Source organism: Cavia porcellus, unplaced genomic scaffold (assembly GCF_034190915.1).
Source record: "Cavia porcellus strain 051 isolate PalLab524CR breed Dunkin Hartley unplaced genomic scaffold, mCavPor4.1 scaffold_7, whole genome shotgun sequence".
NCBI lineage: Eukaryota > Metazoa > Chordata > Mammalia > Rodentia > Caviidae > Cavia > Cavia porcellus.
The window spans coordinates 31,643,903-31,671,787 of NW_026947490.1; the positions used below are offsets into that span (position 1 = coordinate 31,643,903).

General features: G+C 37.9%; 2 protein-coding genes and 1 long non-coding RNA gene across 3 annotated transcripts; 1 reads left to right on the top strand and 2 right to left on the bottom strand.

Annotated features, from left to right (window-relative positions):
* The first annotated feature begins 6,295 nt into the window (after nt 1-6,295).
* Nucleotides 6,296-12,127, top strand: LOC134476685 (uncharacterized). Its single transcript, XR_010048484.1, has 3 exons — nt 6,296-6,985; nt 8,993-9,871; nt 10,965-12,127. It is a non-coding gene; the product is annotated as an uncharacterized LOC134476685 (long non-coding RNA).
* A 2,027-nt stretch (nt 12,128-14,154) lies between these two features.
* Nucleotides 14,155-15,428, bottom strand: LOC134477084 (zinc finger protein 83-like). Its single transcript, XM_063254032.1, is given in 3 exon segments — nt 14,155-14,760; nt 14,762-15,377; nt 15,380-15,428. Coding segments are annotated over 3 exon segments (1,119 nt in total). The 3' UTR covers nt 14,155-14,306.
* Nucleotides 15,429-19,574: 4,146 nt separating this feature from the next.
* Nucleotides 19,575-23,724, bottom strand: LOC134476683 (zinc finger protein 766-like). Its single transcript, XM_063252282.1, has 3 exons — nt 23,635-23,724; nt 20,823-20,949; nt 19,575-20,379 (listed from the first exon to the last, which is right to left on the bottom strand). The coding sequence occupies exons 1-3, from the start codon at nt 23,647-23,649 to the stop codon at nt 20,240-20,242; spliced, it is 282 nt and encodes a 93-aa protein (XP_063108352.1). The 5' UTR covers nt 23,650-23,724; the 3' UTR covers nt 19,575-20,239.
* Nucleotides 23,725-27,885: the final 4,161 nt, after the last annotated feature.

A 27,885-nucleotide genomic window follows, 5' to 3' on the forward strand; every position in this document is an offset into this window, starting at 1 on the left:
ATGGTCCTTAAGAACTATAATGAGATTTCCTTATTACTTGGAATATTATGATTATTTTCTGTGTTGGCATTTGAACTTGGCCTCATGTGTGCTAGGCAAGCAGTCTACACTTACCCCAACCCTACTGCTTAAATTGTATACCAGTTATCAAAGTTACTGTGGTCTACACTAAATTACCTCAGGAACCACTAGAGGTTGGTATTGTGTCTAGGAGCCCATCGCTTTCTACTAAATCACCACATGCCTCACTGTTTTTCCAGTTTTCTTCTTCAGTCTCTCTTTAGTCCTGAACGACCCCCGTTTCTGCTATGAAAACTTATCCATGACTCCTGATAGGTGTCCTTCCTTATTGGCTGTGCCTCTGAGAGTCACATTTATCCTTTTGCAGGGACAATGAACAGAGAATGAAGCAGCTAATGCTGTGTAGGAATTAAGCAGCCAGACCCGAGTCATGGTACTATGAAGTGGTGACCTCCCTTCTCATGTTGGGAACCATGAATTATAAACCTAGTGTAGAGAATGTCCCAGGCTGTTTTTTTTCCTGCCCCATAAGCTGGACTGCAATGTGAAAACTCCCCACTTAGTCTTAGCTGAAGCTCTATGGCTAGTGGCACTCATGGCACTCATAGGGCAAGATAGGAGCTGCTGAGAATGACAAGGATCTTCAATGCAGTAGCAATAATAAAAGTTTCCTCTGGTAAAAAATAGTTTCTTTACTGACCTTTGCCTCATCCTTGCAGGAATGCTTTTTTAAATTTTTTACAATCATCACCACCTTCTTACAGGAAAAATACACTACCCCTATGAAATTGTGCCTACATGCTCAATAAACAGAGGGACAGCCTTGTTTTGCTTACCTTAAAGCACTGACCTCCCAGCCCCCTTTACATATTACCAAATTGTCTATCTTTTATTTGAAAATATCCAGCAAAGTGGCAGTTGGAGATCTTGGCCAAGTCACTGGCAACTGGGACCCCAATGTCCCAACAGGGACATTCTCCTGATTAGGCCTATAAGAGGCACCCAAATGGAAAGAAGAGGGCACGAGATGGTGAGAGGATGCTGCAGAACAAAGAGTCCTGAGTGAAAGAAAAGCAAGAACGTGGTTCCATGGAAAGATTTTAGTTAGCTGTGATGATGGAGCAGAATTTGTTAGTAAAAGGACAAAGATATGCACAGTTATTATGTACGTTGCTAAAGCAGGCCACAGCTCAAATCAGTACCTGCAAACTGACAAGAATGTTACAAGAAATTGCTCAATATAATTGGGGCAAACGGAGACAATTGAGATCCTGGCAGAGGATAAACTTTTTCCTGGGGCCTTTTCATCTAGGGGCCTGGTAAAATCTCTTTCAGGTCTGTTACTGAAATTGTGCCTACATGCTCAGAGGGCCAGCACTTACAAAGTACTAGCACTACCAAAGTTCCTGTTTTAGAGCAGGACAAGGGAGAAAAATGAAAAGGAGAAACCACCTTCTGCATGGCCAGCTCCTGGTGCAGACCCAGAGTTGGATGAGGCTTAATGGGGAAACTCTTCATTGGCCTGCACCTCCAGAATTTTTAGAGGGTGACACAGTGGGCCAACGAGGGCACTGCAGCACTGCAGTCTTTTTTTTTTTTTTTAAGGAGAAAAGAAAAAAAAAACAGTGAAAGGGTACAAGTTATACAGATTTACAGAAGAAAAAAACGAACAGTAGGAAATCACTAGTTAATGGATTACATATTTTCATCTTAGAAATAGTTGTTCAAGTCACAAAATTAAAGCTTGTAGAGTGGACATTCCAACAATGATACTGCAAACATTTCTGTTCAATGATCCAATAAAACTCTGTGATATCATTTTCTATCTTATACACTTAAATATACATGCAGTTATATAGTTTAGAGCACTTTCTTTTCCTCTCTTTTGTACAATGACTATTACACATTTTGGGTTTCATTGCTCCCACGGTTCTTACTGCTTTTTTGGAAGAGAGTAAAGCCAAATGTGACATAACAGAACAGAATCGGTCAAGTCAAAAGGGTGGACATAATAGATAATATAAAAACATAATACAAGGTGATCAATAATGTTTACCATAATGCCTCCCGCTATCTCTAATAGAATTCCCTATATCATTAGTTATAATACAATTGAACAAATCAGTAAAGAACAAAACCAAAACATTGGAGACATTGTAGGTCTTCAAAAGTAGATGAAAGTCAACGGGAATGGGCGTTATAATGAATCTCATTATCTTCACAGCTGATGCCTAAACTTTCGAACCTGATACTATCCAGCAAAACAGAATAGGGGAACATCATTCAAAAACAAGATGGTGAGAGTAATACAGGGCTTCAAATCGAGATAATAGAAAGTCAAAGTGGGTTACTATATTATATCCTGCTATTTTTTCCCTTTAATTAAACGGATAAAAATAAAAAAGTAAATAATGGAGTGGAGATTGAGAAAAAAGAGGGCATAACAGCGAAACAGCGCAGATCAAAACATAACTATTTAAGCAGAATAGTGTTTCACCACCAGATAATTCCGACCCAAAAGTAGTTACCATATTGACTCTTTCCTTGAAGTCCTTGAGTACAACGTCGTATACTGTAGCATTAAGTATATCAAAACAATGTGAAACCATTTAAGAGAATGACAGCATTACAGAGTATTTAGAATCGACTAACAGAAAATGAACAATGGTTTCTATATAATCTCCTTGTCTTTAAAAGGTTTTTGCTTATACTATTGTACATAATAAAATCCAATAAGATACAACCTATTTAGACCATTGGAGACAGAAGAACAAAAGCTATATGAGACTTCAAAGCAAGATGATACTAAATCAGTATTACCTATTAAGATGTCATTTTCTCCAAAATAGGTGTTCCTATCATCCAATCTTCTCTGTCTCATTTCTGTTGAGCTCTTTTTCTGTGAGTAGCTGTCAGTTTGTCTTCTTAATTTTGTTCTCTGCTCCATTCGTTGTGGCCTCCCTGCCAGTATTTCTGGGTTCTTTGTATTTTTCTTTTTTTAAAATATCCTGCAATACTTTCTGTAGGGTTGAATTGGTGGTTGCAAATTCCCCCAGTTCCTCTTTATCCTGGGAGCACCTTGTTTTTCCATCAATTTCCAGGGACAGTTGTGCAGGATATCTCAATCTTGGCTGGAGATTATTATTTTTCAAAGCTTGAATTATTTCCCCCCACGCTCTTCGTGATTTGATGGTTTGTGTCAAGAAGTCTGCTGTAATTCTGATGGGTGTTCCCTTGTAAGTGGTCTGTTTCTTGTCTCTTACAGCTTTTAATATTCTGTTCTTGTATTGAATTTCTGGAATTTTTATTATTATATGCCTGGGTGTTTCTCTGTTAGGGTTGTAGGTAGCTGGGGTCCTGTATGCCTCATACATCTGAGTATCTTCACCTTTTGCTGAATTAGGAAAATTCTCCTGGATTATTTCTGTGAGTAGCTTTTGTAGTTCACTTGTTTGTGTCCCTACTTCTTCTTTTATGTTCTTAATCCTTAAGTTATGGCTCCTCTTATCATCTTCTTGTCTTTGTATTATTGCTGTTTGTTTCTTTGTTATTTTTAAGAATTTTTTCATTTCATTCTCCCATATTACAAGTCTGCCCTCCAGTTCAGATAGTCTGTCCTTAGTTTCTTTCAAGCTGTTATGCCAGTCTTGGATAGACTTCTTAATTTCTTGATAGTTCCTTTGAACCTGCTTCACGTACTCTATGCTTTCTCTGTTTTCTCCATCAAACAATTCTCCCCTCTTTTTCTGTTCTTCCATTCCACCATCTGTTTTTTTCTGGGTGGTGCTTAGCATTTCTCTAACTATTCTGCATACTTCTAGCTTCAGGTCGTTAATAAATTCATTCCTGAATTGGTCTATGAGGCTCTCTATATGGCGCTTAATGTCTATTGGTGCGGTGTCCGCTATTGCCTGTTTCTCAGAATTGGGCCAAGGAGCCTTTCTTGTTGCTGCCTTTCCCCATATTCTCTGTTCCTTATATGTATGCCAGCTTACATAGGAGGCCCAGCTTCCCTGCCTGTCAGCCACAGCCTGATCAAATTGCGCTGGCTAGGTGTTCCTGCCCACCTCTGCACACCAGGGAGTTATGGACTAGGCAGCCTATGTGAGAGTCGCCCTTCTGGGCCACCGTCAGGCTCTGGGATCTGGGTTGGGCCAGCCTACTGAGTCCACCAGCAGCATCAAGCAGGCCAGGCACTTTTCGCCAATCTCGTCAATCCCGTCTGAGAGGGGAATGTGTGGCTGGAGTCGCCACCGCGCCCTGCTCTCGCAGGACTGCCTGAGCCCAGAAAGTCCTCCGTTGGAGTCAAACTGTGGTAGAGTGTCAGTTTCTCTCACTCACCTCGCCACAAGTCAGTGTACACCTCCTTGTCTGTCCTGTTTTCTACTCTGTTCACAGACTCCTGTTCACAGAGCTTCTGCGCGTCTCTCTCCTTGCCGAGCAGATGTAGAGGCAGCCAGCCGCTGAGCGGCTGGAAACCCAAATCGCGGCTTCCAATGGCGCGGGGTCCAGCCTCCACATCGAGTCTTTTCTGTTCCTATTTTAGCACCAGGACTGCATTCCAAGTTGGTTTCTCTCAGCCCAGTTCATTCCTGAGTCAGCAGAGCATATCTCTACCGGCTTATGTCTCCTTAGTCCGCATCATTCCTGACTTCTGAGCCGAGCCTTTCAGAGAGCCTCCAGTAGTTGCTGTTATCTGTCCGCCATGTTATCCCGGAAATCTGCAGTCTTCTTCAGGTGACAGAGGCAGTGGCATGGGACCTGTGCCAGGAGGAACGAAGTGCCACTGGCAGGCCAGTGGTGGAGCCATGTAACAGAGAAGTAACTTCTCCTTCTCTGCTTTCATTGGTATGGAGAGGGAATGAGCATGGTGGCACCAAAATATGTTCATTGCTATGATAGCTGTCAGAGCCTGAACTGTACCATTACATGAATTAAAACAAGGATCAAAAGGATTAACTGATCATAATTATATATCAGGCAATTTGGGGCACCTCCAGGAAGGTAATAATTGGATTGTATTGCATTCTATACACAATGCAGGGTAGGTGAAACGGGTATAATTTATGCAAGCCTTAGCCTGCATCTTTAATAATGATGAAGGGCCAGGTACCTCCAATTAACATGTAATAAACTTTTTTGATTTATGATAAATGTCAAGATTCAGGCCCAAGTAATGGGTGAGATTAGGCACCTATTATTAGTACTCTCATACTGGCCAGCACTCACAGAGTGCACTTCTCTTTTCACTGGTATTGACATGGACCATGCTGGCTTGGGGAACAGAGATGTCTTCTGAGAAACATTTCCCCAATTGCTATGTGAGGAAAAAAGCTCTCTGGCCAGCGTGTCTTAAGAGACCACCAGGAAACTGGGAAGCTCTTTCTATGACGTGAACCTACAGACTGGCCTCCCACAGAGAGATCCAGGAATCAGACCTCTGACACACAGGAGACTTGATGAGAAGCTCATGTTTCCAAGTGCTTTAATGTTTTACAGCAAAGTGAGTTCCTTTCTAATCTTTATACCACGGACGTACGGCACCACTACCTTACACCTATTGAAACAGATGAAATGAAAATGCCAGGAAAGGATTTTCAAGGACATGCACATAGGCACACATTGGATAGATGAGAATTCCAGTCCTCGCCCACTTGTCCTTTCCAAAGCTGAGTGTCCTTGTGCTATCTGCGCTAAATGTGTAATAGCTATGTCGAAAGGCTAATAATTTCATAATACATGTCATAAACATGAACTAAGTTTAGTATCAACAAGAACGAAACTGGGAAAAAGGATTTAGAGGAAGGAGGGGGGTGGGAAGGGGATTAAGAAGGAAAAAAGCTGTATAATGAGTTATCACTCCCTAGAATGTGAACTTCATGTGCTGCAAACATGCACTAAAAACCAAAACAAAACAAAAAGATCCAGCTAGCACACAGATGTGTCTGTGATCCTGCAAGTAAATGAAGAGTTTGATGAGTCCCTCCTCAGGCATAACACACTACCTAGTCTATTACTGAACTGTGACAAAGCAGGACTATTTTCTTTCTGCCCTTCCTTTCCTTCCTTCCCTCCCTCCCTTCCTTCCTTCCTTCCTTCCTTCCTTCCTCCCTCCCTCCCTCCCTCCCTCCCTTCCTTCCTTCCTTCCTTTCCTTCCTTCCTTCCTTCCTTCCTTCCTTCCTTCCTTCCTTCCTTCCTTCCTTCCTCCCTGCCTCTCTCCCTCCCTTCCTTCCTTCTCTCTCTCCCTTTCATCATCACTCCCTTTCGTCTTCTCTCCTTCGCTTGTTTTCATTACTGAGGATAGGACCCAGAAGTGCTCCACCATTACCACTAACACTTGATTTTTATTTAAGGGTAGGACCTGGGTTAGTTGCCCAGCCTGGGCTCAAATTTAGGATTCTTATGCCTCAGTCTCCTGAATAAATGGAAATAAGTTTGCCCCACAGACCTCTGCCAAATTTTGAGTTTTACTTGTTTTGGGAAAAATTTGTATTTTACTGTTTTTGGGCAATGTGCCACTCCACATTCTCTCTTGATGGTGGGCACAGGCCTGGTGTTCCTTCAGGAGAAGAACCCTTAATCTAGAATGCTTTGTTGCTAAATTGTATTACTTGGTGAGATGTTTTATATTTTAACTTACAGTAGGTTGTCTGTCTATTGCTAGAAGTATATAGCACATGTTAAACTTTTTAATTCTGGAAATGGTGAACAATAAATTGTACAGTTCTGTAGTGAAATGAATGTGAGAGAAACAGAAACCCCAGAAAAAATGACTCACCAATCCCAGCAGAAGATCCAGAAATAATCCAGTCATAGAGGCAGTGTGCTATTTGCTGTATGTGGACAGAGATTCTGAACATCCTCAACCCTATATAGAGACTTCACCTTTGGAGATCCGCAGTAGAGTGGAATTCAAACTTTGCCCAATTATGGAGTCAGCTGTGCACATCCAGAAGGACAGCAGGTTAGTATCCATCATTTGGGACCTTGGTTTATTTCACTGGAAAAGGGGAAGAAATCTGCATTGGGTGGGCTCAGTGCTGAGATCAGGAATATGTGTTTAATAGAATTTCCATCACAGAGTTTGATCTAGGTGGGTGAGCATTTTTGGAGCCCCGGTGCTTTTGATGGGAGGAATTGAAAAAGTGTCATCATTTTTGCTCACTAACATTTGATTTCAATATTAGGAAGCAGTTGGTAGGAGGTGGTAACAGGTAGGGCTGTGAGTATAACTTGTGGATGAGTCCACAGAGTATTTTCACTGTGAGCTCCTGGTACAGTGTTAGAGGCAAAATACAGTCTATACTTTTGTACTTGGAAAATAGTCTTTCATTTATTTTGGTAATCTGAATTCTTAAGAAGAAAGTGTCCTTTTTTCTGTTTTAGGGTTAAATATAGTATTTCCTGAAAATTTATTTCCTTTTTTGTTTGTAGCATTGTTTTTGTATTTTCCTAATACGATCCATTATGAAAATTTTATTACATTTTTATGGTAACCTATAGTAACATATGATATTGCTAGTTTTCAAGAAACTATTTTTGTCATGTTCTATTTATTTATTTTTATTATAGTCATTCTTTTTATGTATCTGGTACTGGGATTGAACCCAGGGCCTTTATGCTGAGTTGGGCTTCAGCTATTTTTTTTATTTTGACACAAATTATCACTAAGTTGCTAAAATATACTGAGATTATGCACATGTCACTCCACCTGACTTATAGTTTTATTTTATTAACAAATGTCATCTTTTTTGCCTTTTAGGCAAGATTGTGGTTTTTTGTGTCTAATGTCTTAAAATGTGCACCTCTGTATACTTTATATTTTGCAGCAATATGGTTGCTTAGAGTCAGAATCTCCTCATAGGATTTGCTTCACTTTTAAGTTTGGGTATAAAATGGTTTATCATTTATTTTATCAACAAATATTGATTTGTATTACAATATTTTTATTTCAAGATATTTTTCAGAAATATTATGAAGTGTGTTTAAAACATGGTTAAATTTATAAAGAAGTTACAGAAACAGCTATACCTAATTTTGTGAAGTTGTGAAAAAGAACAGACTACATTTTTGGTAGACTCATAGATGATACTTGACCTACAGTGTGGTTACATTCTGATAAGCCTACTGTAAATCGAAACTACTGTACATCAAAAATTCATCAAATACACTTAACTTATTGAGCATCACGCCTTAACTTAGTCTACTTTAAACTGAACAGAATACTTATATTAGCATAGAGGTGGGCAAAGTCTGTTTTCCAAAAAAGTGTCAAAACTCTTATGTAATTTACTGAATATTTATATTCATGATACCAGAACACAATGCACTGTAGTGCTTGTGTGGTTTACCCTCATTGTCTGTCATGGCCCACACAGAGCTGGGCTTTGCTGCTGCATAGCACCATGGGAGATTATCATACTATCTGTCATTAGCCTAGGTACAGAGAAAAATTTAAATTCAAATGGTAACTTTGAGTCAGTCTATACGTTTTCTTTGAATCCAAGCAAATGATCAGCTTTTTCTTCCGCTTTTCCTTCTCCTTTTCCTTCTTCCTCATCTTCCTTTTTCCTTCCTCCTCCCTCTTCTCATTCTTTCCCTTCTCCTTTCTCCTACCCTTCCTCCTCCCTCCCCTTCTTTCTCTCTCTCCCTCCTCCTCGTCCTTCTTCTGTCCTTTTGAGACAGGGTCTTGATGTCTAGTTCAGGCTAGTCTTATGCTCACTATGTTGCTCAGTGTGGCCTCAAACATAAGATGAATTTCTTGCCTCAGCCTATTGAGTGCTGGGATTACAGGTATGTAATCTTCTTCTCTTCCCCCTCCTTTTTCTTTGGTTAAACTTTTCCAATGTTTTAATGGCATATCAGCAGAGTCTCTCAACAATATTCTTTGTATATCAACCACTTTAGGTATAATAAAAAGCTTGATTTTGACTGATGGCTTTACTTTTCATTCATATTGGTACTATGACAGGTATAAAGACAGCTACATGGACTTTTCATCAAAAGGTATTAGGTCAGATGATGGATACACAGGAACAATGGGGTCAACTGCATACTACATATGGGAGATTGCAGCCACGTGGCGAGTCTATGGAGTCATAATCTTTCTTCTACCAGGAAACAGAACCCCTTGGATGTGACCAATGCAGGTGAAGCCCAACACTCTCTCACTGCAATATGCAGTATGGGATTCTACAATGAGATGTAAAGTGTGGGAGATGAAGGAGTAAGGAGGTAGAGTCAACCTGGAGTTAATGTTGTGCAGGTCCTTCTTCCATTGCTAGGAGAATACTTCACAAAACATTAAAATACTGGCAGTGACTAGTTAAAATGGGCCTGGTATCCATCAGGATGGACAGAGCCAAATGCATTGGAGACAACTCAGTCTAACTTCCTGGGAAAACAGCATTCTCATCACTCTTCACCTCTCTCCATTTGCACCATTTGGAGGTCATCAGCTTATGTTTTGTGGGCTGTGAGCAGAGGAACTGTTGGTTACTATGGTATTAAGTGGTTCAAGAGTTTGGGAAATGATTTATCTTCTCTTAAGGCCTCATCCAAGTGACAGCATTCACACTTTATCTCCATTCTCCTTTCTTTTTTAGATAGATAAAATGCCAGAGAAATGAACAGTTTTTACCTCTGTGAAAATTTTGCTGTGATTTCCTCTGGTGCTGGGAGACACGCCAGCAGCCCACTGTGTCAAAAAAAAAAAAAAAAAACCACACAAAGTCATCCTCTGAAGGAGAGGCCTCACACTACCTCCTGAACACTTGGAGACCAAACGGGAGGTGTGATAAACATCAGGGAGCAATATGGGTATGGCCTTGATGCTTTCTGTAGCTTGAAGGTGGGTTGTGGGCTGCAGACATGTCTGGATGTGCCTGCAGGGTTCTGTTTTCTCTGTCTCTTATTGTAAGTGGCCTGAAGCTGGTTTCACATTGTTCTCCACATGTGCTCTAGGTGGCTTGCCTTAGTGCGGCCTTACAGATGCCTGTGTGGAACCTGTGGTGTGGTTACAGGGTGCTCACATGAAATGCTATGAGTACCCACTAGTTTAAATAGTACAGGTTTGCAGTGTTTGTCAGAGCAAGTGGCTGGTTTTCTGAATGAGAAATTGTTTTTATATGTAGTGGGTATTAGGGAAACATGTGAAGTGCGTTTTGGGTTTTGATTTTGTTAGAAGCTTTATGTTTGGAGGAGACAGGTCAGTTATAATTGTAGTTCTTTGATTAATCTCTTTTCTGATAACTAACCCTCAGACCATATAGGGGCTAGTAGTGAAACTGGGATTGAGTCATCTCTAGCTATCAAGTGAAGGAGAATGAGCCTTCCTGATGACACTGAAGGAGCTAATGAGCTCAGTGTGGCACATTCTGGGGGTCAACTTTTGGAGTCCAGTTTGTCTAAATGGCATGCCTAAAGCATTTCATGTGAGTAGCTTTTAGATAGTTGTGAAGCTGTAACAGGATTGTTGCTTTTCAGCTGCTTTGTGCTTGTGCTAAAATTATTCTGCTGTTCAGTTTACGTGGAAATCTGTTATTAAACCAGTTCTGCCTGTGGTGCAAGTATTGGTGAGCCAGCTCTTAGATCAAAAAACAGATAGGAAAGTACCAGAGGGGTTTAAAATCTACATCATCATAGGACATGTGATCAAGTCATTAAATAGGACAGAAAAAGGGATGTAAGTGTTGAGTGTGAAGATATACTTTGGTAAGAAGGGATTTTGTATGCTAAGATTTTGCCCCACCAGACTGAAAAAAGATGGGAAGAAAAATTGTAACATTAAGTACACAATAGGTTGTGAATGATGAGCCTTTCAAAGGGAAATACGTTCAGCTGTTTTGTCTCTGTTCCTGTTGGTTTTGTGAAGCTTAGCACTTACTTCTTACAGACAATGTGGCCAAACAACTATCTCAATCTCCACTTCCCCTCTAATATAGGACTGGAGAAGACCAACAACTGGAACAGCATTCAAGTAATGATCCTCAGTGGAAATAATAATCATTGTGAATAATCAGTGATACTTTCTTTTTTTTTTTTTTTATTTAAGAGGAAAAAGAGAAAAACACAAAACAAACCAAAGCGGCGTAAGGGTACACGCAATACAGAACTACAAAACAAAACAAAACAAAACAAAACAAAACAAAAAACCATAACAGTAAGAAATTACCTGCTAGTAGATTACACACTATTTTCTTGAAAATAGTTCCTCAAATCACAGTATCAAAGAACACAAGGTGGACATTCAAACAGGGAGACTGCAAACAGCTGTGTTCAATGTTCCAAAAACATTGATAAAGTCAGCTATTTAACACCCCCAAACACACTTGCTGTTATATCCGTTAGAGCTCCTTTTCTTTTTTTTTTTTTCCCTCTCTTTTTTACAACAAAATTTACACATCTTGGATTTTATTACTCCTTAGTGCTTATTACTTTCTTTGGGGGGGTAAACAGAACTGGCTTGTAAAGGAAAACAGAACTGGCTTGTAAAGGAAAGCTTCTTAGGTATCAAAGACTGATGGTAACTGCTGCAAAGGACTCTCCTAAAATCCTATTTATTCTGAGTCTATTTTATTCCTCAATTAACAAACCTGCCGTTAAATAATCTGGATCTTGGTATTCACTGCAAGAAAAACCTTATTCTAGGGGTAAAGGGCTAAATCAGGGCCCACCATCATAATGCAGAGAATTCGTCTGCAAGTGTAAATGGAGAAGGCGATGACCTGGCATCACTGCTTAGCTGTTCAGTGGGCCTTCATTAGGGCCCAGAGACTGCCATGCTGCAGCACAAGGTCCGCAGACACTGTGGCCTAAGTGTTGAGACCCTCAGAGCTCCTCAGGATGGAACGGGAATGGAGTGCAGGTAATTTTATCACAAGGGCTTCAGTCTTTTTCTCTTAGTTTCTGGATGATTGCCACAGTCTTATAAGTTCAACAGCTTCTCAAAGATGATTAGAAACAGCAGGAGTGAGGCAGCATACACATTGTCCTTCACTATGTAAGCAACCCCTCATAAACTCAGTCACTAAGTTGTAGTTGTCTGTGTCATGCTGTGTGCCTTCTCAGTTTGGAGGCAAATGTTTCTTTTATATCTTTCTATCAATGAATGGGTCAGCAGATGACTGGTATAATTTTAAGTCGCTATTGGCTCTTCCATATATATTTATGTATATATATATATATATATATATATATATATATTGGCATCCTGGTTCATGGTTTTTTTCCTCAACCATTTGGTTTCAAATAGAAGTGTTTGGCATAATTTTTTGTTTTGAAGCTCTTCTGTGCTAACAAACATGAGCAGAGCCATCTTCCCCACACAAACACAAATGTGGCCACCATTTCCAGAATTATGTAAGGAACTAAGTTCATAAAATGAGGTACCACTGTGGAGTGGGTATATATATATATGTAGTACTAGAGATTGAACACAGGGCCTTTGACATGGTGCAGAAGTGCTTTATCACTGAACTATATCCTCAATCCTTTATATTTTTGTTTCACACAATAGTATTTTTGTTTCACGGGGCCTCACTAGTTGCCTAGCTGGCATTAAATGTGCTCCTTCTGCCACATGGCTAAAGTTTAAGCATGCACTATGACATCAGGCCCAAATACTCTTTAATGTAAATCATAATTTTAAAAGGCAATGTCCTTGTTCCAAAGGAACATAGACACCCTTCCTCACTTTATGAGGTAAGACCTTTATTTTACTGATGCCTTCTTAAACACAACTATGAAAAGCTTGTAAGAAAAGTTTTCTAACAGGTTTCAAAGGTTGGATTAATATCCAAATATAGTCCTTCCCCCCAAAAGTCTGAGGAATGAAGTAAATAATAACAGAAATATTTAGCCATTTACAAATATCCTTCCATCTTTGACATGCATCATGAATGTTAATATAGTTTAACTTGTAATTATTCTGTAGTATGCAAGAGACGTTTCATCTTGGCTAGATCTATTCTTCAAACAAATGCTGTGATATGGAGAACATAGAGAATCAGTTAAATAATTTACCATAGCATTATACTTGTAGTTCTTTGTAGTACTAATTCATTGGTGAATCCTGAGGAGATAGCCTTGAAGAATGAACTCTTTGTTCATTTTGAAAGGATCAGTTCAGGCTGGCCTCAAAGTAGTGGCTATCCTCCTGCTTAAGTTTTCCAAGACCTGGGATTACAGGCACGCTTCACAGTGTTTGTCTGGTTTCACTCCAGAACAAACCCTTTTATGACAACAAAATAAACATTTGACAAGATTCACTACACTCATTATATCTGTAAGGCTGCTCCCCAGTTCAACTATTCTATAGTTTTGATGCTTGGATAAAAGCCTTAATATGCTCTTTACCTTTGTGTGGCTTCGTCAAAAGATACCATTTGGTACCTACTGAAGTTTGAGGCTTGAAGGTCTTTGTTATATATGCATTATGGTATTTTTAACTGTTACTCTTTAGTATGAATTGAGATACTGGTTATTGAACTCATCATGAAGGTTTGCCACTCTACTGCATCTGTGAAATATCAGTCATGTACAAATTGTCCAGTGTTATGCAAGGTGTGAATGTGCACATTTGTTACATTGCTATAGCTTCTCTCCAGGATGATTATGTGTACTCAGGTGTGAGCACTGGAAATAGGGTTTGCCAAACAGATTACATTCTTTAAGGACTTTGTCTAGGATGTATTTTGTGATGTGTACTGAGGCTTTACTGCATACTCATGCATTTGTGACTCTCACTCCATTTGTGAGGTTTCTTTCCACTTTGAAATTTTTGGTGAATAATAATGTCAGATTTTCACCTTAAGGCATTGTTACATTGGTAAGGTTTTAGCTTACAGTTAATTATCTGTTAAGTAACTCAAAGTCTATATCATTACACATGGAAATTATCTTTCCAGCAGGAACTTTCCAAAGCTTTGTAAGGTTCAAACATTAATGACTCCAGTCTCATTTATTTGTCAGCTTTCTCTCTGGGATGAAATTCTCCATTTCATTCCAAGTTAAAAATCATCAGAGATGTCCTTGAGATTTTTTTTTTTTTGGTATGGCCTACATGCTTGCTTAGTTAGGCTTAAGCATATACTAACAGCTTTACTACATGCATTAAACTTGTAACATTTCCCTTCCCAGTGAGTGCTGTGGTACACAAGCTGTCAAATTTGACTAAAGATTTGGGCGCATTCATTACATTTCAAAGGATTTGGTCAAGTATGAATTTTCCAATGATGTGCTAGAGATGAGTTTAGACTGAATACTTTGCCACATTCATTGCATTTTTAAGGTTTCTCTTCAGTATGAATTTTTTGATGATGTGTTAAAGATGAGTTCAGACTGAATACTTTGTCATATTCATTACATTTGTAAGGTTTCTCTCCAGTATGAACTCTACGATGATATGCAAGGTATGAATTTTGAGTGAAGACCTTTCCACTTTCATCACATTTGTAAGGTTTCTCTCCAGTACAAATTCTATGGTGACATATGAGATGGGAATTGCGATTGAACGCCTTGTCACATTCATCACATTTGGAAGGTTTCTCTCCAGTATGAATTCTACGATGACATACAAGATGGGAATTGCAACTGAACACCTTGTCACATTTATTACATTTGAAAGGTTTCTTTCCACTGTGAAATAGCAAATGTTCTGCAAGATATGACTTATGGCTAAACCCTTTACCACATTCTTTACATTTGTAAGGTTTCTCTCCAGTATGGAGTCTTTGATGATAGGGAAGACTTATGACTAAAAACATTGCCACATTCACTACATTTGTAAGGTTTCTCCCCAGTATGAATTCTACGATGCTGTGCAAGGTGTGAAATATGGTTGAAGACCTTGCCACATTCATTACATTTATAAGGTTTTTCTCCAGTATGAATTATCAAATGTTGTGCAAGGTAGGAATTGTTACTAAAGACCTTGCCACATTTATTACATTTGAAAGGTTTCTCTCTAGTGTGAACTGTTCCATGTCGGGCAAGGCGTGAAATTTGATGGAATACTTTTCCACACTCATGACATTTATATGGTTTTTCTCCAGTGTGAATTCTATGATGATTTGCAAGGTATGCAATCCTTTTGAAGACTTTGCCACATACATTACATTTGTGTTGTTTCTCTCCAATGCGGATTTTCTGATGATTTGCTATGTCTGATTTATGGCTGAACACTTTGCCACATGTATTATATTTGAAAGGTTTTTCTCCAATATGAATTTGCTGATGTTGTGCAAGGTGAGAAATATGATTGCAAACTTTTCCACATTCATTACACTTATATTGTTTCTCACCTGTATGAGTTCTCTGGTGACTTACAAGATTTGATTTCTGATTGAAGGCTTTCTATATAGACCACATGTAAATTGCTCCTCTCTAGCACAGACTGTTTGATGCATAGTAAAGTGTGGGGCTTAATTAAAAGATCTGCTGCAAGAATTCCATCTGTAAGGTTTTGTACTAATGTACATGTCCTGTTCTTTTGTGAAAAATAAAGAATCAAAAAAATCTTTTTCATGTTTATGAGAAATATTTGTTGTAACACTAAAATTATTATTTTTTGTGGAATGAAACTGTGGAATCATTTTTGACAGATTGTTTAATGTAATTCCATTCAAAAATGTTTCTTTCTCTTGCATATAGCTGCAGTTCAGGCAGATGTGACTGAAAGCTTAATTCAAGCCAATTTTTAATATATTCCTTTCCTGTATCCTTTCTACCATGTTCATCTCTTCTATCAGTGAGATGTTCCTTGTGAGTCACACAGAATCCTGTGTCAAGTCTTCCATCCTCTCTGCAGTGACAATGAATGTTATGTATATTTTTCTGGATTTCTTTGAAGCACAATTCTTCATGGATTTTACGACTTTCTGAAATTACTGTCTATAACATTTCTCCTGTATCACTTTTCCTTTCTTATGTAAATTCCTTAATGACACATTTAGGAGGGTTATCTATGAAGTAGAAGAAATCACCAGGTTCTGATTAATTATAGATAATAAATAAATGCTGTTACAGAAACACATGACATTACACCAAAAGAAATAATACATATATTAAAGAGTTGTGACATCCATGATTTTTAATTTTTAGGAAAATGAAAGGTACAAATCTTTTGATGTGGAAAGTCTGATTACATGGAATTCAAATTAACTGCAGAAATGCTCAGTTTCACACCTATTTACAGAGGCAAAACACAATGCCAGAAGGCACAGAAAACAAGAGCACAGAAAATAATATTTCAATGATAAACAGAAAAGCAGCGCTGTGTTGTGATAGTGTCACTCAGTTATCACTCACAGAAAATGTTATGTTAAGTGATCAACACTGTATATGATAACTTAGGTAGTGTCCTGAGAACATCTAAAGGATGAGTAGGTGTCTTTCATTATCCTGTGAGGTTAGTGTGGGAGTCCTTGCAAATTCGAGTGTACAGAAGAACAGACATAAACTAAGAAGCAGCAGTAGGCTGCATGCAGATCAAGGAACCACACAAAAGAAAGCCAGCCTGGGGAAAGGCAAGCATGCAAGGCAGCAGTAAGAGCTGAGAGAAAGCAGCCTGAGCTGCTGAGTTTGTAGGGCTGGAATTGCACAAGGGTAGTTAGTATTCCTACTACTGTGAAAAAGAGAAACAGATACAGCAAGTGGCACAAAACTCTCATTCCCATATTTAAGAATGGGAAAAAGCTTTTGACAGAGTCTAGTACCCATTCATGATAAAAACTCTACAGAAAATTCGAATAGATGGTCTTCATCTCAATCTGATAAAAGCCATCTACAACAAACCAATAGCCAACATCAAACTAAATGGACAAAAACATTCACTCTAAAATCTGGAACAAGACAAGGATGTCTACTGTCACCTCTCCTATTCAACATAGTCCTGGAAACCTTAGTGGGAGCAATAGACAAGAGAAAGAAAAATAATAAAGGTAGGAAAGGAAGAAGTTAAACTATTGTTATTTGCAGATGACAAGGTACTCAGAAGACCCCAAAAACTCCACCAAAAGACTGCTAGATTTAACAAGCTAATTCAGTAACGTAGCTGAATACAAGTCAACACTCAAAAAATCAATAGCCTTCCTATACACAAATAACAAACTCACTTAGAAAGAAATCACGAAAATAGTACCTTTTACAATAGCATCCAAAAAAAAATAAAAGAAACAATACATAGGAATCAATCTAACAAATGATGAAAAGACCTCTGCATTGAAAACTACAGTACTCTGAAAAAAGGAGACTGAAGAGAATACTACAAAATGGAAAGATATTCTGTGCTGCTGGGTAGGAAGGCCCAAAATAGTGAAAATGGCCATACTTCCAAAACTATTACACAGATTCAATGCAGTCCTAATAAAAATTCAAGTAGCATATCTCATAGAATCACAGAAAACAGTCCTAAAATTCATCTGGAAATGGAAGAGACCTAGAATAGCAAAGGTAATCCTGAGCAACAAAGACAAGATGGGGGTATCACAATCTCTGACTTGAAATTATACTAAAAAGCTACTGCGATAAAAAAAAAAAAAACAGTGGGTCATTGGCAAAAACAAAAAAACAAAAAACAAAAACAAACAAAAAAAAACAGATCCAAAGATCAAATGGAACAGATTAGAAGAGGCAAGAACAACTTCAGACACACTAAACTACCTTATATTTGACAAAGGTGCTATACACATTCATTGGAAGAAAGATAGCCTCTTTAATAAATGGTACTGGAAAAACTGGCTCTACATATGCTGAAGATTTAAACTGGACCCATATCTTGTGACATATACTAAGAAAAACTGAGAATGGAACAAAGATCTTAACATTAAAACAGAAAAATTAAAGCTGCTGGAAGCTAGAGTAGGTAAAATTCTTTAAGACACTAGTGTAGGCAAAGACTTAAAGAATAAAACTTCGACTGCACAGGAACTATCACAAAGAATCAACCACTGGGTTCTTACCCTACCAAAAAGCTTTGCACAGCAAGAGAAACCACCAAGAGAGTGAAGAGACAACCAAAATGTGAGATAAAATGTTTGCCGGCTGTGCCTTACACATAAGATCACTATTGAGAACATACAAAGATCTTAAAAAAAATCAGTCCTCCTACATTTAAAGATCCAATCCAAAAATTGGCATCTGAGACGAATGTACACTTGTCAGATGAAGAAATATGAACTGCAAATAAATATGTGAAAAATGTTTAACATCCCTGGATTTGAGAGATACAAATTAAAATAACACTGAGATTTTACTTCACTCCAGAAAAAATGCTGTTATTAAGAAATCAACCAATAATAAATGCTAGAGGGGTTGTGGGGAAAAAGGAACCCTTCTCCATTGTTGGTGGAAATCCAGACTGGTACAACCACTGTGGAAAACAGTGTGGACATTCCTCAAAAAGCTATGACTTGGAGGGTCCATTTAACTCAGCTATTCCCCTTCTGGGTATTTCCCCCAAAGAATGAAAAACATCATACCACAGCAATATATGTGCACCCATGTTTATAGTAACACGGTTTGCAATAGCCAGCTCTTGAAAACAACCTAAATGCTCACTGACTGAAGAATGGAAAACATATGTAGTATTTTTATATAATGCAGTACTACTCAGCCACAAAGAAGGATAAACTGGAGACTTTTATAGGTAAATGGATTCAACTTGGGACCATGCTCATTAGTGAAATATGACACAAATGTAGAAACACTGTATTGTCTCATTAGAGAAGCTAAAAGAAACACCATATGTATATGTATGTGTATAAAAACAGACAGTTACGATAGTTATACTACTGATTTCTCTTGAGTTCACTGAAGAGAAAGATTTGTGCTCGTATTGTGTAGACAACTGAATGCAGATGTCTTATGCTCTGGGTGAATGACTGGGGGATGACAATGCACAATATATGTATCATTGTTGCCTGAGACAAATGTGGGAGTAGCATGGATACTTGACACTTTGAGATTTTTAGGGTTTTTTTTTCTTCTTTTTTTTCCTCCTTGAAATAAAATGGATTTGGGGGAAAAAAAAAGAAATGTTGCAAAATGGCATAACAACCAAAAGGAATGATCCAATGTTAGAAGTAGGTCTAAAAACACGGTGAGGCTCTTGGTAGGGGTGAAATATATTGGACAAAATGCCAGCAGTGCTATTGTGCGTTCGAAGCCGTAACAGATCAAATGCTACAGGATGCCGTGAAATACACAGAGGCTGAAATGCAAGTAAAAGGTTCCAAGTATACCAAAAGCCATATTAAAAAATATATTTATTATGATCCCTCACTAATTGAACTGAAAGCATTCATATGTCTGATGTACTTAGCAGGGATTTCTCATTATTGTCACAGGAATGAAACAGACTTATGGAAAAGAGATGGCTCAAAATAAGGCATAAAGACTTATAACCTTGTATATATGAAGTTTTACTATGCTTTCAATTTAGCTATTTATGCTAGAACTCAACTGTCAGGTCCTTATTTGTAGAATATATGAATTATGTTGTGAACATCTCCCATCTCCCAAACTAAGAAGAACGTAACATTCAATTACTGGTTTTTCAGTTTCCAACTGCTGTTATATTTGCTAACAGAACACAAGTTGCCAGCAGGAACTGTACACAGGAATAAAGCAGAAATCTCAAATGAAATGTATTCATGATGTTTTCTGTTCCTGTTAACTACACACTGTATAAGAGAATAAGAACCTCCTGACGAAACAGCAAGCCCTATGAACTGTCAAGTATGTCCTACAAAAAGGTCAGGAAAACAAAATGCATGTGCCATCAATATGATATGTGTGCATGGAACATATGTACAGACTTAAGTGTAATAATTGATTAAAGATTTTTTTTTGTAAGTGCTATTGGTGTTTTCATTTTAGTTCATACAAGAATTTATCTGTGTTGTTCTATTTTAGACCTTGCACACCAAAAAATAGTTGACATTGAACATTTTGATGTTTTATAAACACTCAATAAAGTATTAAAATTTCAGTATTTTAGTAATTTTTTTTCCTGGTAAGTATTCACTATTTAATATAACAAAACTCATGAATTTCAAATGAATAATTCATCAATAGATATATTTTAAAACATAAATGTAGGTCCTACACACCCACATTTTTGTGCCTTTATGGCAAAATTAGTGTTACATTCCTAATGGTGCAGTTTCCTCTCTACTCATCTCAGCTCTTACCTGTGTTAACTTCCTCTCTACCCATCTCAACTCTTATCTATGTTTACAGCTTTGATATATTTCCACTGACTTGGATTTCTAGATATTTTCACTTGGCCATCCACATTCCAGGGTTCTGCTCCTTGCTTCAACACAGAGACAATACTCAGTTCAAAAGGAGAGATTCCTGCTTGCAAAAAGAAAGGCAGGTGATGTGCTGTGGCTTTTCCACACTCCAGTCCTGTTTACTTGAAGAAGAGATTACAGAGTGATGTAGACAAGTATTTCTCTGTTATATCTCAGATATCAGATATATCTAACTCTCTCCCAAGAACCAATTATTCAAAGGCACTAGGCTCAAAAACGAAACTGCATACTTCAACAGTCTCCAATAAGTTTTCATTCACATTTCATCTCTAGAACCACCACTGGCATATCAACCACAAACAGGGCATAATACCTGAAGAAAGAGCACTATTAAAATCCAGATGACACACTATGAAGCTACAAGTTTCAGAGACAACAGGACATTTGTCTCAGGCAAACAATACAGAAGACTCCATGAAGACACAAGGGAAAATGCAAAAAGACACAGAGTAGACCTGACTTTTGAAAGGAAGTCATCCTCACCCAGGGAGATCAGGTTCCTATAGTTCTCCAGCATCACCTCCCTGTACAGAGTCCTCTGAGCAGGGTCCAGGCATTCCCACTCCTCTCGAGAGAATTCTATGGCCACATCCCTGAATGTCAACAGATCCTGAAATGAAAAACATGTATCACCATGGGGACATGGGGAGTGCTGTAATATACATATAAAATGAAAAGGAGAGAAATGTAAGCGCTGATTCAATTGAAGTGAACAAGCAAAATTCATACTGTTATGTCAGGACTTTCCCAATACAGGTCACTTTCAATCTCTGGAATCACAAAGGCTAATAAGCTAACTTGTGACCAGAGATTCCCATGTAGCCTAAGGAGAGGGGCTTCTAGATGGTTATGACATTCACTGTAGCCCTTGACCTCCAGGAAGGGATGGGAAGTGGATGTTAGAACTGATCAGCAATATCAATGATATAATTAATCGCACTTATGGAGTAAAGACTCCATAAACTCAAGAGAACAGGTTTCAAAGCAAATGTCAGATGGATGAGTGTCTAGAGGTTTCTGAAAGGTGAAGCATCCACAGAAGGCAGAGGCACACCATGTTAATTATCCCATAGCTCATGCTATGCATCTTTTCCATCTAGGTGTCCATCTTTTTAACAAGCTTTACAAGAAATGCTAAGGGTGAGTGTTTTTGCTGGCTTTTGTGAACTGCTTGCTTGGGGTGTGGATAAAAATCCTCACACATCCTGAGTCACAGCTGCTTGTGTGGTAAATATATAGGAGGAAGCATATTTTTTTAATATATATTCACACACAGTAAGGTATTTGTGAGCATGTTGTAGCTCTACAATTGTGTTTCATTACATCTTTAAATAAGAGGTTGTAATACTCTACATCAAGGATAGATTTCTCATTCTCTGTACAAAGAAAGAAATGCTCAAATGAAAAATCAGCATAGGCTTTTCTCTATGAAAAGTGACAGTATTTACATGAGCTAGATAAGGCATGTTAAGAAATGACACAGTGCATATCAGCTTTAAAGAAAGATCAGAAACACAATAATGAAAGCAACATAATGGCTAAAGCTTCAGGACACTTCTAGGTACTGCATACTTTCTAACTGGTTTACTTGTGTAATTCACAGATAATGTACTAGTCCTCAGGAGAAATGTTTCCCTCTTAATATTGAGAAAACTGTGTCACAGACATTTTGGGATTCCCCTTATGTCAGAGCTAAAAATGGCAGAGCACACACCTGAAGCTAGGTGGCTGGGAATAAGAATTAAAGCTAAAGAATCAAACAATTCAGCAATCGATGTAGTATCAAAAATAGACTGACCTTAGGTTTCCTATATGAGAAAACTAGAAACAAGCTCAAGATAACATCATGAATGTGCATGAAAGTTCATTATTTATGTGCACACATATTTTATTTTTCTCACTGCTACCAATACATTAACAGGATAGAGTAGTATAAATTTAAGGCAAAGGAAATTATCTAAGATACAGTTTCTACTGTTAGAAAACTTAAGTTTGGGATGGCGATGTAGCTCAGGGTAGAGTACTTGCTAGTATGCACAAGACCCTAGGCTTGGACTCTAGCATTCCAAACAAACAAACAAACAAAAAAGAAAAGCAAAACAAAAAAATCACATTCCAAGGAAATATGTATATATATTTAGAATAATGTGACCTTGATAAAAAAACATGGAATTGCACATACACATACTCGTGCATACACATCACACTTAAATCAAATTTAAAAGAATCTCTCTGAATGATTTTTTAAATGTTTTTAATCACCACTCATGTTAATGTATATTTCAACATGCATGGACAATGAAAATGTAAAACACATACTTGAGGTTATAAAACACTAGTGTTTACTAGGATTCTTAAAATGGACAACACAAAAATTTATGTAATGGAACTTGAACTCCAGTCTACCAAACATGTATACTAAAACTGTATTTATAACTTCACCCATTTAAATTAAGATATCTAGGCATTACCAGAGTTCCAATGGAATTTATTAGTTTAATAAAACTATATGATTAGGAATTTTTTGAAAATGTGTAGTGCTGGGATCAGACAGAAGGCTTCACATATGAAAAGCAAACACTATCTTGGAGCAACATCTCCATCTGAGAAACTTTTTAATAACATTAATTTAACAGATCAGCAGAAAAAGATTACATATTATAGAAATACATAATGAAAAGAATTATTAAAAAATTAAAAAGCAGCCAAAAAATGTAACTTGAAAATGTAAAACTACCAAGCCTGATATTTACCAAACATATTTCATCAAACCATGCCTGGCAGTAAACACGGGGTGCATTTCCTCGTAGTGAAGGATAAAAGGGTGCTGGTCGGGTATCAGCCTGTCACTACTATACAGGACGCCTGAGCAAGGATCAGTAAGGAACAAAAAGGTAGAAAACAAGAGGCAAAGAAGATTAAAAAAAAGCTGAATTTGTTAACAGCTAATAGATTACATGACTACATCCTGAAAAAAGAATGGTATTTAAATATAGGAAGTAAAAACTTAAAATTACCTTCCTCCCTTAGTGGCTCTCATTAAGCACACATGCACATTTACATATGAAACATCTTACATCTCCATTAGCAATTATACCAGGTCACTTAAGCAAAAGACATTGCCTGATCCATGAAAAGAGAAAAGAAATTACATAACTGTTCTGAAGGACTGATGCATAGCTGTAGTTGAGCAAGAAGCTCCAGGTGTTCCCTATCTCACAGAAACAAGAATTTAATAACAATACAGCAAAAACCACCTTTACAAGACAGAAAACAAATGAGAACACTGCTTTACCTGAATAACAGCCATTTTTGACTCTTTTTCTTTCTTTTTTCTTCTCTTTGAGACTTTCTCCTTATGTAACAGGAATATTTAAAGGTTAATCCTGAATATCAAAAACATAACAGTTAAATGCTCAGAAAGAACACATCCCCTTCTGGTCACACAGCTATATACACAAAACAGAAAAACTCACAGTGTGGAAAGGTGGGTCCACTGCTGCCCACTGCAGTGAGGTGGCGATCCAGGGATATGAAACTCCTTCAGGAAGCCCAAGCAGAGACTTTCTCCACACTTCTTTGGAGTACACTGTCCTCCTGGTGAATCCCCTGCACTCAGCAGCAGTGGGGAGCCTGGCAACAGTGAGTTCTCCTTCAGAACATAGTCCTGGCCCTGACCAAACCCATGCATACCATTTCCCACTCTTTCCTCCATGGAGTACAAACTGATCATAGCTCTCAGAAATGCAAGACCCAGTCTGGTGTCCAGACTGCACATCTAATAAAATCTACTTTAGTATTATGAAGGCTTAGTTCCAGGCTGATCATGGGAACTGGACTCTCCCATTAGGAGCCAAAGTAGAATTATTTGCAAAACATCTCAGCACTCCAATGGGAACCCAAGGTTAAGCACCACCCAGGGAGGCAAACCCAGTCCACCTCCCACCTTTTGGTTCCACTTTCTTTGAAGCCCTGTTGTCCGAGGATCCATACAGTGGACTGGGAAGGATCAGAAAATAACTATAGAGCAGGGAGCATGGACCCAGGTGGGGGTGAGGGTGTGGTTAGGATGTTAGTGGAAGGTGGAGGCCATGGACTTTTCCATGGAGATGCAGATAGCAGAACAAAGACCAGGGAAGGTAGGTGTCTGATACCTGTAGCTGATGGCCCTGTGAGTTCTAAGCAAAGACAGAACCCAGGGAAGGTTCTGAGCCAGGAGTTACAGTGGCCCCAGGAAATGGCAGGAGGCTTGTGTGGCTGAAGCAGAGTGAAAAGGAAGGAGGATACTGCAGGCAACGAAGGGAGGGAAGGGCTTCTAGAAGCACAGCAGGTGTAGATGAGATCTAATATTTCTCTCCCACTTGTCAAATGTATTTTGGAAATGATGGCATTTCACCACTCACCTGATATAAAGATGTGATTTTGGTACTTTTTTTTTTTTTTTTTTTTTTTATTTGAGACAAGTCTGTGGCCTCCATCTTCCACTGTTTAAAGTCTTCTCAGTTGTTCGGAAGTGTGTTTTTACTTTGAAAATTATGTTAGCTGCATATTTTAAGCTACCTTTTTTCTCTTTCCAAGTGTTTTGTGTCAAGTGCAGATAATGAGGCTTATGGCAGTTGGTTTTCATTTTAATTAAAAACACTTGAAATATTTGCAAATATTCAATAGAGATGACTATTCCTTTGAGCAATAGAAGTGAATAGTAAAACTAGTTCTTAAAATTTTTCAAGAGTATCTCATAGTCTTAATTTAATTTTAATGTACACTATTATTTTTAATTTAAAATGTGGGTTAGTAACTCATTTCCTGTTTCTAGGAAATAATGAACTGAATGCTGTTGGAATCTCACTGTACTTGATCACTAGAACACATACCCAGAGATTTCCAATAAAGGATAGTTCTCAGAATTTGAAGATTTTTTTTCCTCCTAAAATTTCTCTGAGGTTTTAGTCTTTAAAACAAATTCATAATCTCAAATAGATTTACACTTTAGAGGATAAATTTCTCTTGGAAAAAGAACAGAAATAGTGCTTACTCTGTTCATAAAAGAGCCCTTCAAGAATTGCTTAGGAAAGAGGCAAAAACAATGAGAAAAGTATACTCGAAGTGAGGGGGAGGACTCGGAAGGAGACAAATGGCAATGTGTCTTTTAATGTAATAAATTAAAAATTTCAGCACCTTTGTTTTTGATCAGCCCTCGTAAACAGTGTCAAATGATTAAGCTAATGCAATACCCATTTTCACAATTGCATTGAGCGATGAAAACATTTAAATTAGCAATTTTGAAATGTATATCACATTATACGAACATAGTCACCAGGTTGTATAATAGATCTCAAAAATCGTATGTGTCCTATTCAGCTGAAGCTTTGTACCATTTCACCAACATCTTCCTATTCCTTACAACCCCAGTATCTGCTAACCATTGTTCTACTTTCTACTTTAAAGTGTCCTGCTAGTTTTGATCCACGTGTAAGTAGGAACATGCAGTATTTGTGTTTCTGTACAGGGCTTATTTCAACTAACATAATATCCTCCAGATTCATCCACATTGTTTCAAATGACAAAATTTCCTTCTTTTAAAGGCCAAATATATATGGAGCTATGTATCTGTATCTCATTATACACAAATGCATATAATATATACACCAATTTATCTACTTACAGATAGATATCCATCTTTCTATATACATTTATTGACATTTAGGTTAGTTTATTAACTTACCATGCTTACATCACTGAAATGAAAGCTCCAAAATAATCAAGTTCCAAGGAGGCAAGGTTTATTTTTACTCACAGGTATGGAGATTACATTCTACAGTCAGTTGGTCCTTTAGTCTGTGGATTTGGAACCCATGGTAACACAGCACATCATGGGGGAACACATAGCAGAGAAAGTTATTAATTCATGGTGGTCAGAAAGTAAAGTAATAGGAAGCAACTAGGGATCCCTACGTCTCCTTTAAGGGCACACCTCTGATAACACCTTCCATCTAGGCCACACGTCCTAAACTTTTCATATTTCCCATGAATATTATGGATTGAGGACAAAACTACTGACATAAAGGTTTTTGGGGATTTGGGTTAGGGTTAGAGTGGCATGGAGTGTGTGCCACAGTAAAGCAGTGTTAAAAGGAAAAAACTGAAGTCCTGCAGTCTCCTTTGAGGCATGTCTTCAGTCACCTTATGACCTTAAGGGTCCACCTTTTAGAATATCCACTACTTTCCAAAAGTGGTGAGTTGCAGATCAAGCCTTTGTCTCAAAGGCCTTTGATGATATCCCAGGTTCCACTTATATGTTCTGCCAGTTCCATAGAGATGCTCTAAATGACCAGAGGGGATGATGCACAGACAGATTTGCATCACAGCTAAAAATGTACAGCTTAAAAATCCCCATTTTCCAAAGTGGGCAGCAATCAAATCTGCCCAAGCTTTGCCCCAGAGGAGGTATTACATTTATTGTGTTGCTTAGGTAATCTTTCCCTTGATTTGGAGATCAGTGCTACTGTGAGATTCGTTTTTATTAAAGACAAAACAAAGAAAATGTGCTAGCTTTTCATCATTATAATTAAATACCCTTACAAAGAAAAAGAGGTTTATTATCATCTGAGTTTTGTGGCTCAGAATTCGTGATCAAATGGCCTCATTAGTGTGGGCTCTGGTGAAAACAGCAGACGACTACGCATCATGCTAAAGTGCCTGTAAGCTGAGTAATCACTGTTGAGCCACGAAGAGAGCAGGAGAGGGCAATGGAGGCCATGTTCTTAAAACAGTCCTTTTGTGAATACTCAAAAGGTAATATGCGAATGACCAGTGGTCACACATGAACAACTTGACGCCTCAGAAACCTAAGGACTTCCCATCAAGCACACTTTCCAAAGGTGCTATGACTTCCCAATAGCCCATTGGGATTTAAATATATACCTATGATCAAACTAATGATTTTGTTTTTAAAGCCACTGAATCTTTAATAATTTTTATCACATTTATATGTACATGTAGGCAAGTATGTTGAAATGTTTTGTATACTTGCAAAATAACCATTTTACTTCTTTCGAAATATATTGTCACCATCTCTACATAAGTAGAATGGATTTATAACTTTTCCCTCCGACGGACTAGTTCTTTGTTGTCTCCAATAAATGTCAATAAAACGAAGGCTTTCACACACTTCATCATGACAGTGTTCATTCCCCAGTCTCTTTATTCCAACATGATTGATTGAAATCATCACATTATGAAGAAGAAAAAATATCCATGTTCTACAGATGCACAAACCAAAAAAATCTCATATATATATATATATATTTTTTTTTTAATTTTATTTAAAGAGAAAAAAACCAAAACAAAACTGTAAAAAGGTACAAGTAATACATAATTTCAAAAAAATAAACAGTAAGAAATCACTAGTTACCAGATTACATATTATCATCTTAGAAATATTGTTCAAGTAACAAAATTAAAGCATACAAAGTGGACATTCAAACAGTGAGACTGCCAACAGTTGTGTTCAATGATCCAACAAAAACTTAGTAATATGGTTTTC